Below are 13,050 nucleotides of genomic sequence, written 5' to 3'. Positions count from 1 at the left end.
AGAGAAAGCGCACACAGGCCTTGGCTAGACCAAAGAGCTGAATTTTTAAAAAGTCAATACTGGAGTCAGGGAGAACAGGGCAGGAATGAAGTAAAAAGATTTCCCAAGGTTTTCCAATAGTTAAAAAAAAAAAAAATAGCTGAGCCCTGTGGCTACAGCCTGTAATTCCAGCTATTTGGGAGGCCAAGGCAGGAGGATTGCTTAAGCCCAGTTCAAGATCTGCTGGGCAACAAAGCAAGACCACATATGAAAAATAAATAAATAAAATAACACATAGTTTTTGTTTCTTTGTTTGTTTGTTTGTTTTAAAATAGAGATAAGGTCTCGCCATGTTGCTCAGGCTGGTCTCAAACTCCTGGGCTCGAGTAGTCCTCCGCCTTGGCCTCCCAAAGTGCTGGGATTATAAGTGTGAGCCACCGTGCCTGGTTGGTAGTTAACATGTAAAAAGAACTCTGTTGAGTCAGTGGGGGCAGAGTAGGCTGAACAGATCTGACCAATTCTTACTCTCCTGCCAAGCTTCCTTTTGGACCACTGCATGTCTGACAAGTGGTAGAGGCCAGATCTAGAGTCTGTGGCTAAGGGAGAGTTTTATCCTGGCCTGTATAGAGGTCGAACACAAAATTTTCATTTCACAGGTATCATATTTATACCAGCATTCTCCAGAGTATCTTCCCTAGAACAATAATTCATGGGATTGTTTGTACTCTACCAAAGATTCCAGAGTTAACACCACATTCAACAAAGCTAAGTGGTTTTCTTGACTGCAGGGCTTCTCAGAGCCTTTAATATATGTTGTGACTCTCTAAGGGGAAGTATCCATAGGCTGGTTCTCAGACTTACTGACTAATGAATTGATATTGGGGTTCTGTGGAACATACTTTGAGAAGCCCTGATTTAGCCACACTTATCTGTATAACTAGTGTCTCAATAGCCCAGGACCGAGGGGAGGGATCCTGGGTCCCTGTGCTTGCCCACCTGCCCAGGTGAGCTTCTGGTGGTATTACCTGTTGCATTCCTCCACTAAGGCCTCTCTCTCTTCCTTGCTGGGGTTCTTTTGCCGGTCGTAGGCCTGGTACAAGATTTGCTGGGACGCGGGCCCCCATTTGAACCGGTTGCGGCGCATCTTCTTGTTGGTGGGCTCAGAGCAGGCATCATCGGACTGCCCAGGCCCCTGGCTCTGTTGACTGAACTCTGGAAAGAGAAACAGCAGCTGATCCTGACTGCTTTTGTCTGTCATATTTCCAGAACTCTGGACTGTCTGGTTGAATTCTGAAAAGAGAAAGGAGTAGATTTGATAGGGTCTGTAGCCTTCACTCAGCAGACAGACAGACAGACAACGGACGAAGACACATTTATTCCCCTCATCTAACTAAGCTCTGCAACCTGCTCTCACTGCATGTGGAGCTGGAGACGGGGAGGCTTCAGCACAGGCCTTTACTTCCCACCTCAGTTGCTCCAGCAAAGCCACCCTTTTCCTTTCTTTGAAGGAGCTCAAACATAGCCAGCCATTGTTTTAAGAAAATTATTTTTTTTTTCCCTTTGGCTCACTGGCCCTCAGACATGAAGCAACACTCTGCATCCTGAACTCTTGTATTTGATGTCAAGTGGGTGAGCTCAATCGAGTCTCAGATCCAGGGGAGAACTGCTCAAAGGTACAATTTATACTTGCACAAATATTCAGAGGCTGTAGATAGCACTCCCCACCTCTCCTCCCTCTTCCTATATCCTAGGTATCTGCATTATAAAGTCAGGTTTTTAGAAAAACCCCAAACCTTTTGAAACATGCTTTGAAATAAATATAACTGGAGCTTTGTATTGGAAAGAGAAGATGTGCTTTAGATCTTAAATAATTTCAAAGACTACAAACATAGGACCCGTCTGGGAGTGGTGTTTAATTAGCTGGAAATGATGCTCCCTGTCTGTCCAATTCCTTGGGTCCAGGAATACTGTGACCCTCAGGAGATTTTTCTAGAATGAATGAGAGCCAGCAGCTCAGCCCAGTGGTGATGCCTTAGCCTACATGGTTTAATGAGATTTGATATTTACATTACTGAAGAAGAAAGCTTTGCTGTCCTCGTCTTCATTTCTGCATGCAGCAGGGCTCACTGGGGTGATTAATTCCATTTTACAGATGAATAAACAAAGAGACTAAGCACTCTGCTGAGCAAAGACACATAACACATTCATTTCCTACCTCTGGGTCCCTATGTTCTAGATCTTAATGTCTTTTTTTTTTCTTTCTTTTTTTTTGAGACAGAGTTTTGCTCTTGTTGCCCAGGCTGGAGTGCAGTGGTGTGATCTCGGCTCACTGCAATCTCTGCCTCCCAGGTTCAAACGATTCTCCTGCCTCAGCCTCCTGAGTAGCTGGGATTATAGGTGTGCGGCACCATGCCCAGCTAATTTTTTGTATTTTTTAGTAGAGATGGGGTTTCATCGTGTTGGGCAGGCTGGTCTCGAACTCCTGACCTCAGGTGATCCACCTGCCTCAGCCTCCCAAAATGCAGGGATTACAGGTGTGAGCCACTGCACCCAGCCTTAATGTCTTTCTTTCTCAGTTCCTGTAATTACTCTCACAGGTCACAGAGAGTGGAAGGCTACCACTTCCCTTTGTGATAAGCTCTGAATGTGCCATCATTTACATGCTATCCTTCTCGTTCTTTTGGATAACTGGATCAAAAGTCCTCAAGGTTCAAGTCAGGCTACTACCTAACATTTGAATCCCCTCTACAACCCCCCACCGAGTGGCCCTCCAGTCTATATGCCTCCAGCAGCAGGGAACTTACCGCCTATCTAAGGCTCATGTCCATTTTGGTCCATCAGGAGGAATGGTTAGGGCCCCTAGCCAGCCAGGACTTGGGATCCCAACTGGAGGTGGTGTTGGGCTTTGTTTAACTGTGGACTGATCGTGACACTGTGGCCTTTGATTTGGCCCATTTAGAACCCTGGAGGATTTTTAGGCCACCTTAGGGCTCTGTTTTCAGTGGTGCCCAACAATGCTACTATAGACCTGAGAGAGTCCCTGCCAAACGGCTAGTGGGAAGTCACTGCTAGTGGGATCATGTGGGACCCCAGCTTAATTCCCTCATCACTTAGTCCCCCCAGCTGTGGGATGAGACAGACTGAAAACTTAGGGATACTAACTAGCCTTTCAGAATATCTACCCCTAGTCAGGATGATGATGATGTTGGCCCAAATTCCTTTGGAAAAGAAAGAAATTTTTTTCTTTGGAAAAGAAAAAAAAGAAAAAGACTTTTTCTTTTTTTCAGACAAGGTCTTGCTCTGTCACCCAGGCTGGAATGCAGTAGTACGATCATAGCTCACTGCAGCCTTGACCTCCTGGGCTCAAGCCATCATCTCGCCTTAGCCTCCCAAGTAGCTGGGACTACAGGTGTGCAAGACACCACACCAGACTAATTAAAAAAATTATTTTTGTAGAGATGGAGTCTCACTATGTTGCCCAGGCTGGTCTCAGACTCCTGGCCTCAAGCAGTCTTCCCGCCACCTCAGCCTCCCAAAGCATTGGGGTTACAGGCGTGAGCCACAGTGCCCCACCTGATTATACTTTTCAAAGTGCTTTCGCCCCTGTATAGTATTTGGCTTCACAGCAGCTCCTCTAAATGCAGTTACTTGAGGGGAAATCAAAGGGAGAGAAGGAGACGTCCCCTGCTCAGTGAGGTCTGTCACGGTGCCTTCCCTCCTCCCTGTAGGCCCTGTGTGGCACCAGTGGAGTCACCGATGGCCAAAGCCAGTGTGGATCATCCCAAGGTGGATCATCCCAAGGGAGCAATGCGAGATTTTTTCATTTAATGTGAACAGACACAATAACGGTTAACATTTATCGAACCATTTCTACGGTGAGGTATTGTGCCAAATCCTCTGAATATATTCCTTCATCTAATTCTTACAACCTCTCCATGTGAGAAGTACAGCCATCTCTATTTTACAGATTAAGAAACTGAGGTTCAGACTGGTTAAGTGACTTGTCCAAAGTCATGTGGACTTGGGGCAGGAGCCCGGACACGAGCCCAGCCTGCAGGCTTGCAGACTCCTAACCACCACCCTGTGCATCGCCTCTCACTAAAAACAAAACCCAAGCAATGTACCCGCAAACCCTTCAGATCTGACTTGTGTGGAGGTGACAAAACCGACTCCTGGAGCTTTGTGTCTGGTGGGTGTGAGACACTCTCGCAGCTGCTCTGCTCCCTATTGTGGGGGCTGCCTCAGTCTCTCACCTGCCCTTTGAGGAGGCAGCAGCCTGAACAGTGTTCAGAACTCAGTGTGTCCTCAAATCAGCCAGGTGGCTTTGCCTGTAGGTGCTCAGAACCATTCAGGTTCCACTGACCTCAGGGGCTTGGCTCTAGCCTCTCTCAATTTTTGAAGAACTAGACTCCCACATTTGCTCCCTCTAGCCACCACCAACTCTTCTCCACTTCCCTTCAGATTAATTGTGTTTGGGGAACAAAATGTCCATTGCCCATGAAAATTATCTTGGAGAAGTTGGCTTCAGTAGTCTCTTTATAGGCTTGGGGGCCAGCTTGGACAAGGAGATTCTATGTGTGTAGAGAGGCCCATGAATATTACCATTTGTTATTTTTAGTTTTTCAAGGAAATTTGTAATCATGTATCATTTTGTATTCTCTCTCCTCTCTTCCTCCTTCTCCTCACCCCATTCACTTGTGTCCCTCTTTTATTTCTCTTACTTCCTGATTCTTATATTATACTTGCATGTCTTATATTCATCCTTCAAGACATGATTTGAATGTCACCTCCTCTAGGAAGCCTTCCATGATATCGCCAGGCAATTTAGCAGTTCCTCTGCTGCCCCTTGTGTATATCTTTATAACAGCTCTTAAAAAGTGAATGTCGTTATTTACTCAAACATCTCCACTTCTTCACTGGATAGCAGGTAAGTCCCTGGAGAAAAGAACCTATGTATTCCACAGCTTAGCATAGTGTTTGGCACATAGTAGGTGCCTATATAATAGTTACGGAAGGAAGGACTGTTTCTTAAGCTTTTATGTCTCATGTGACTTTAAAACAAAAATAACAGCTGGGCGTGGTAGCTCACGCCTGTAATCCCAGCACTTTGGGAGGCCAAGGCGGGCGGATCACGAGGTCAGGAGATCAAGACCATCCTGGCTAACACGGTGAAACCCCGTCTCTACTAAAAAATACAAAAAAAACTAGCCGGGCGAGGTGGCGGGCGCCTGTAGTCCCAGCTACTCGGGAGGCTGAGGCAGGAGAATGGCGTGAACCCGGGAGGCGGAGCTTGCAGTGAGCTGAGATCCGGCCACTGCACTCCAGCCTGGGGGACAGAATGATACTCCATCTCAATAAATAAATAAATAAATAAATAAATAAATAAAACAAAAATAACAATAACAACAATTCTCTTGAAGAGACTGTTGTATTTGTAAAATGTCCCTTCCTCAACTTTTTGAGAAACTTTCTGGACCGCTGTCTTTTGAGAAGTTTCCCGTCTGCCTTTCCTGCCTCCTTCTCATTTCTGAAGAAATTCTCACTGAATACAGAGAGGCAGCACAGACTGGAGATGCTGCATAAAGCTTAAATAATTGGGCAGGGCTCAAGGGTTGTTGGGTCTTCGGAGACAATGGCTCCTGAGAATTTTTTTAGGCTTTCCAGGAACTATACAGAGAGTTGCTTCATGTCAGGAACACAAATTCTTAAAGAGCTAGTCACCAAGTATGGGGGGCCAACCCATTCTTGGAAAGGTCTCCCGCTCTAAGCAGCAAATAGCTCTCACGTTACTTCTTCCAGTGTATTCATGTAATGCTCCCAACAAAAGCACAAACACCACAATATGAAATGAACACCTAAAACCCTTCCTTTCACCAGCCCAGGGACATTGAGACAATAAATACTGAAACAATCACTTCAGAGCAGTGTGTAACAGAAAACAAGAGTCATTTTAAAAAGCAAGAGGGAAAAAGCCCAACCCAGAAAGTGGTGGAAACTAACATCTTGATAAAGACAGAGAAGCTCAGATAAACCCAGAGGATAGTGTGTGGGGAGAGTGAAAACCAATACAAAATTTTCCAGGGAAAGGATGGGATCAAAGCAATGAAAGTCTAATGTCAAAGAATACTTTCCTAAAATACAGGCAGTATGTCATTCTACTCTTGTTATTCATATGCAGTTCAAACTTCCCTAGACTTACTTCAAAACAAAAACCTTTCAGAATAATTGGGTGGTAGAAATCTTGAGACAGAAAAAAACTTTGGGATGGGAATGGGAATGACAAGAATTGAGGAGTCAGAGTTCCAAATGCAGACACTTTTCCTGTGCCCTGCCTTAGCCAGAAGTAGCTTCTTCACGAGCAGGGCCACCAGCCGAGGTCCCCACACTCGACCAATTTTGGTAAATGTGAGCAAACACCTTAAACTGCCTCAGGATTCAAACCCCTCCTCCAAGAACAGGGTGAAGTTCTGAATATATCTCTCTATACGAATGACTTCTATTGTTGATACTTTTTCCAGAGAGGAGGAAATTGTAATAGTAATTAATATTATTGACCGCAAAGAAATGTCTTCTTTGGAAATTGACTGTTGGTCATGTATCAAGGGGAGATACTTTGCTTTCTCTGGGGGAAGATATTTCACTCTGCCACCTACTTGGTTTCAAAGAGGAGGACGTTGGAAGGAGGGGCCAAAAAGTTTAAGCTAGGCTGCATACACTGACAGGCTCCTCAGAGCAACTGGCTGGGTAGCAAGGGGCTGTGACCGAAGAACATGATAGAAGCCAATCCATTGTACAGCAACCACCAAGGCTAAATCTACTTGCCAGCTTCCTTATATCTGCTAAATGCTCACAGGGCCTTGTTGATGAAAGGGAAACTGAGGCAGCCCATGGGGTGAGAGGGCAAAGGTCACTTCAGGCTGAGGCAGAGGCAGGATGAAAACACTTACGTCGGAGGATCTCTCGTTGCTTTCTGACGTACCAAGTGTACAGGGCAGCACGCTTCTGGGTCTTCATAGGGGTGCCCTTGTTGAGATGCTGGGAGAGGTGTGATTGGTTCAGGCCAGTGACATCGACCACCTCCCTCTGGGGGATGTTGTGTTGCTGCATGTAGCCCTTGATCATTTTAGCAGCCCTCCAAGGGTCCTCGCTAGACAGACAAGCAGATGGTTAGGGTACTAGCAGGAGACATCTGGGGAGAAATATTCTCTTTCTAGGGGGTGCTACCTATACTCTATGCAAAATTCTGAATTTTCCACCCATCTAAGCTACAACTTTGGGATAGACATGAGGCCAAAATGGAAGCTAAACAGAAGAGAAGGTGGCGGCGTCGGTATGGCACACCTCATCCCTTTCTTCCGAGGTTAGCGGGCAAAAGAGGACTTCCCATCTTCAGGAATAAAAAAGCACCACCACCACTCTCTCTTACTAAGCAAAAAGAAAAGCTCTTGTTTTATTTATTTATTTATATTTATTTATTTATTTATTTATTTTGAGGTGGAGTTTTTCTCATCACCCAGGCTGGAGTGAAACGGCATCTTGGCTCACTGCAACTTCTGCCTCCTGGGTTCAAGCGATTTTCCTGCCTCAGCCTCCCAAGTAGCTGGGATTATAGACGCCTGGCACCACACCCAACTAATTTTTGTATTTTTAGTAAAGACAGGGTTTTGCCATGTTGGCCAGGCTGGTCTCACACTCCTGACCTTAGGTGATCCATCTGCCTCGGCCCCCCAGAGTGCTGAGCCACCGCGCCTGTCCGTTTTATTTTGCTTTCCTTCATTTTCCTGGAATGTGGGAGATTTAAAAGGCAGGAGGCCAACTGGAAAGTGGGGATGCTGTTAGCTTGGGGCTGGACTCACTGATCCTACAGTGAAGTGGGGATAGCACCAGTTTCTGAATCTGCCCAATTTTAGCTTCAACCTCTCCTACATTATTTTCCTTTTGAATGGGGATCTCCATTTCTTATAAAACAGGGGTGAAATGTACGTGTTCACCTTCTGAGGAGCAAGGAGGGTGTCTTAGCCAAATAGTAAATAATTTTCAGAGTTTTAGAAAAGTTTTCCAGAATACAATGTTGTACCTCCTTGGGACTGGAGGATCACACCACTGAGGTGAGGCAAGTAGTTAAAAAAATAAAAAATTCCACAGCCCCACCTTCTAGACAAAATCTACTGGGCTAATGGGGACAAATAATTTCAATTTCGGACATTAACAATTTTAGATGCCTCATTTTCCTGTATTATCGTGTTTCTCATAAATTTTAAGCACTGGGTAAGAACATGATTATACTTTTCATTTCTCATAAACACGGGTGTATAAATTGCTAATTTTAGCACCTTTGAATTTTATTTATCCAGAATGGTTTCAACTTTGCCAATATCTTTTCTTGCTTATTGAACAGATGCTTTGAAAAGAGAGACATAATTTAAAACTAGAAATTAAGAAAATACTGTGCAGCACAGAACAAAAATACTAAAGAAGCAATATATACACATTTACTATTTATTTAATGCAGGTACATATTTAACTTACAAAAACCAGCACCCCATTACTGTATGTTGATGTATGTATTAGCTCAATAGAACATGGAAAAAAAAAAAAACGAAAGGGAAAACTAGTTTCAGGTGAAACAAACAAACTAGTTTCAGGTGAAACAAACAAAAAAAAAAACCGGTGTAGAGGCTGAAATAGATATAGCATTGCAATATAATAAGCAATTTTATTTCTAAATGGTGCCTTTAATATGTCAAATAAAATTAATTTTGTTTAATGAATAAAAATCCAGTAATTGAACATATTTTGCAAGCATTTGGGTAGTTGTGATTGTTTTATCAAGATTTTGGTATTAAACTCGTGAGAACACAGGCTTTGATAGAGATGTTTTTGAGAAATGCAAACTTTTATATTAATTATATATAAAAACGAATTTCTCAAGTATTTACAAAGGTACTTTCCAAGTACACAATATAAGGAAGTAACAACAAGAACAAAAAAATGAGAAAATGAGTTACAGTTTCAAACGTGGAGAATTCACATTAAGAGGAAAATAATGTAATAAATATTTTAGACATATCCTTGTAAACATCACAGATCATTTAAAAGCTTATTTCCGGTGAATATTTCCACAGATATTTTTAGGGTGGAAAAACACTTTCAATGGTTACGAACAAGAAGCTTCGAACCTTAGGGGGAAAACTGCATTTTAAAAGTTAATATTGCTTTAGCAAATTCTTCAGCTATTTTTCTTTAGTTTAATTGCCTTTACCTGGGTTCATTTTGTATGCCTAAGAAACCTAGAAAAATAGGGTACTGTTGTAAGTGGGAATGGTTCTGTGGAAATAGTGAATTAGTTCACCAACTGGGGAAGGTAAAAAAAAAAAAAAAGCCCCCAAAAACCTTATAAATGATGGCAAAACCTTCTAAGTCCGACTTAAAAAGAGAGTGAGGAGTAAGATGGCGCAGTTACACCTTTACAGCTCTCTGACCCCAAAATTCACCTGTGTTCACCGGCAAGAGCCGGGAGAGTTGTTTATTATTTTTTTATTTGAAAACACAGCTCAGGTTCAGGGGTTCCTAACACGAAGAAAGGCACGGGTCCCGAAGAGCGCCAGCGGCCATTGTGTCCCAAGCGCAGGTGTCAAACGCCGGCCGTGGCGCCCGCAGGGTCCGTCCCGCACGCTCCTTCTCAAACAATGACTTTGCTGCCCACGAACAGAGAAGCCTGGATCCCAGCGCAATCCGCGGCGCGTACGTTAAGGAGCCCAACTTTGGCTTCTTACAACGCAACCCACTTTCTAGATGCCCCCGGCGCGCCCGCCTTGAGGCCGCGAGTAAGGCCAGCTCCGGCCGGGAGCCGGGGACCGGGAAGCGCGCAGTCCGGACCTTCCTTCCCCGCCTTTCTCTTCCAGGTTTACTAGAATTCCAGGAACTTCAAAATGCGACTTCTCTTTCTCTTTGCTTTTCGTCTTAAGGGAACACAGTGGGCAAAAGAAGGGAGTGCGTTTGCCCGGGGGCTAGGGAGCCCCCTGTGCAATGACCTAAGGACCGCTAGCGATTTCTTGAAAAATTACTTTAATCAAGTCCTACTCTCCCGGGAGCGGGGGAGGAAAGGCAGCACCCGCTCGGGACGGGAGAAAAAAGCCTCCAGGTCTGTCCCGCGTCTCCAACTCGGCGAGGGTCTCCGGCTCCCCAGTCCCTCTCCCTGCCCTACTGGGGCCTGGGGTTTTGGGGAGGGAAGAGGGGTGCTGGGGTCTGAGGACCCTGGGCCGGGCCTGGCTTTCCACTGGCCGGGCCTGCGGGTGTCGGCGACCCGGGGGCTCCGCGGGCGGCTCCGGCGCTCAGAGAGCCCGCGTCCGGCGCCGGGGCGGCGGGGCCACGGGGCCGCACGGGGCGCCTGGCTGGGTGCGCCTGGCTGGGAGCGGCGAGCAGCCCCGTGCCCGCGTTTTGATTTCCTTTCCCTTCTAAGCCGCGTTTACAACTTCACCAATGAATAACCCGCCTCTCTTTTCAACCTAATCACGGCTCTTTGTGTATCTTTCTGTTGATGATTTATAGAAATAAATTAATAACACCCCAACTCCACGTGCTGCAGTTTATGTTACGTCTCAGCTGCGTCCAGCCCGGCGCGGGGCTGGGTGCGGAGGGGCGCCCCGGGTCTTTCCAGCGCCGCGCTAGAAAGCGGCCGCCTGCGGCCGGGCCTGAGGGCCTAGGCCCTGTGGCCCCCGGTGGCCGGCAGTGGGAGCCTGGTTCATCCGCCTGGTTCTGAGCGACCTCCCGGCAGCCCTGGCGCCCCAGCCGCCCCTAGGGGCCACTCTCTCGACCCCTCTAAGCCTCTATGACTCACACCTGCCGCATCGCGGAACTCTCTTGCAGGAGTTCTCTCCCGATAAGGGAGAAATCACCTCCGGGCGGAAGAGCGGCGAGGGAAGAACCGCAAACCTATGAATTATACCAAAGTGTGTTTAGGGAAAAAATATCTACAAGATCCCTGATTGTTTTGGCTAGAGGGCAAACCGCCAGGCCCTCGGAGCGCAAATTCAAATGCAAGGTCATATCCCACCCCAAACCGCCGCTGCGGACGTGAGGCCGAGGCTCAGCCCCGAAATCGCGGCGCTTCAGTGTCCGAAGCCACGCGATGGGCTCCGTCCTAAAGCGGAGTGGCCCGGGAGCGACGTGCGGTCCCAGGGAACCGCTCGGCTCTTTAGATAATTAGTAACCAGCTGTCAAAGCCTAGGGCGGTCGGGGAGGACCCACAAACGATCCCGGCCCTGGGGATACACTGCCAGCCGGCCTGACCTCCTGGGGAGAGGCCGGGGGTGGGCAGCGAGGTCTGGAAACGCCCTCCTTTCTCAGACTGAGACCAGACTCTTTCTCAGACTGAGACCAGATCCTCTGCGAACTGAGGTCTGAGACATGTTCGCCCCCACACCACCCCGCTTGGTTTCTTGGGCCCCGCGCGGGTCCACCCCGACCCTACATGCAACATGCCCTTTGCAAATCTAAACCGGCGTTGGGGATCCCGGATAATTCTGGGCCTTGCATGGGGGCGGCTAACAAGAGTGCCCACCAGGGAACTCGCCTCCCAGATCCCGGCCCCGGACGCCGCCTGTCCTTCGGCAAAGAACTGCAGGTCATCATGCAGGTCAATGTGTCCGAGGCCGACACGCGGCTTACCAGACCCAGGCAGCGCACAGGAAAAATGCGCGGCCTGGGGCTTGTAGCGGCGCGAGCCTCTGCTCCTGGGAAGTCGCAGCGGTTTCACTGCCCCCACTCGCACCTTCAGTCGCGTGGGCAAACCTCCCGGCAAAGGGCTCCGCAGCTCCAGTTCTCCCCGGCCGAGCTCCAGCCCCGTGGGGAAAAGCCCCTGGGTCCACGACGCTGGCCTGGGCCTGGGGAGAAGAAGCCCGATGGGCCGCAGTGTCTTTCGGCTAAGGGATTGGGAAGGGTCCAGGTGTTGGGAGAGAAGCAGAGCGCCCCCCGGGGGACTTCTCTGGTGGGAAACGGGCTTGGCGAGTGTGGTCGGGCGCAGTGTCACTCAGGCCCGGGACAGGGGCTCCAGGGGTTCGGGTGGGTCCTCTCGAACTCGCTCTGCGCCTACCTGAGCATCCGGTCTACCTCCGCCCGCTGCTCCGCCGCCTCCTCGGTGTTGAGCGCCTGCAGCTCCTTGAGGATGGGAGGTGTGTCATAGTCGTCGCCGTCCTCGGAGCCCTCGTCGCCGGACAAGCGGCCCTTGGCGTGGCCGTTGGTGAGAGTATGGAAGACCGGCTTGGTGTCGGGCTCGGCCCCGCTGCCAGGGGACAAGGGCAGCGTCTCCAGCTTCACCCCGAAGTTCGGCGATGGCAGCAACTCCTCCAAGGCCTGAACCAGCACCTCCTTGGTGACCCCGGAGCTCAGCAGGGCGCTCAGGAGTTCTTGCTGGAGCGACGTGAGCTTGGACACCATTTTCCAAGGACAGAAAAAGAAGGGGGTGAGGGCGTGGGTGGGTGCGAGAGAGGAGGGTGGAGGGGATTTTCACAAGCAAACTCCAAATCCAGGAACCCCTCCACCCTTCAGCCTCCAGACACCTGTTACTCCCCGGGGTCCCGGAGTCTCCTCCGAGAGGAGTCAGAAAACTTCTAACTTGCCATGATCGCCACCATTAGGCCATATAAGATATGCAAATTAGTGGGAAGGGCCCAGCTTTCGGCTGGATGCAAATGATGGTGGGGAGGGGGAAACCCGGAGAGAGGGAGAGCCGGAGGGGCAGACCTGGAGAACAGAAGACCCGGGCCGGGAGCGGGGCTTTGCCAGGGTCCATTCTACTCACGCTGGGGGGCTGGAGACCTTCTTTTACTGGTTCTGCTTATCAGCCAAACTTCAGCTAACCTCTGGACTTGTTAAGCCAGTGCCTTGCAGCCTAGGCGCGGGGCTTTTCCACCGCTTCTCAGTTCCGCTTTAGTCCAGAGAGAAGACACTACGCTTCGGCGTTCAGGTGAGAGCCGGAGGAAGCTGGGGTGCTCGTGGAAGAAGGGGACGCAGGAGGAAACGAAGAGTAGAGACCCTGGATGCGTCCCAGCCGACGCAGGTGGTGGGCCA

The 13,050-nt window shown here is 48.6% G+C and overlaps 1 protein-coding gene across 4 annotated transcripts in view; it reads right to left on the bottom strand.

The window, feature by feature from the left end:
- Positions 1-12,620, bottom strand: part of HNF1B (HNF1 homeobox B) — a 63,866-nt gene extending 51,246 nt beyond the window's left edge. Inside the window, exons 1-3 of one of the 4 annotated variants that reach the window (XM_037993541.2) lie at positions 12,074-12,620; positions 6,927-7,126; positions 1,005-1,191 (exon numbers count right to left, since the gene is read on the bottom strand). In XM_037993541.2, the coding sequence (XP_037849469.1) occupies positions 1,005-1,191; positions 6,927-7,126; positions 12,074-12,417 (731 nt within the window). In that variant the 5' untranslated portion in view covers positions 12,418-12,620. Of the gene's footprint in view, positions 1-1,004; positions 1,270-6,926; positions 7,127-12,073 lie in introns of all 4 variants that reach the window. The other 3 variants (XM_073004870.1, XM_008011122.3, XM_008011123.3) reach the window with 3 other exon arrangements.
- Positions 12,621-13,050: the final 430 nt, after the last annotated feature.

Source organism: Chlorocebus sabaeus, chromosome 16, assembly GCF_047675955.1.
Source record: "Chlorocebus sabaeus isolate Y175 chromosome 16, mChlSab1.0.hap1, whole genome shotgun sequence".
Taxonomy (NCBI): Eukaryota; Metazoa; Chordata; class Mammalia; order Primates; family Cercopithecidae; genus Chlorocebus; species Chlorocebus sabaeus.
Note: the sequence above shows the minus strand (reverse complement) of the source record. Positions and strands in the feature narration are given on the sequence as shown.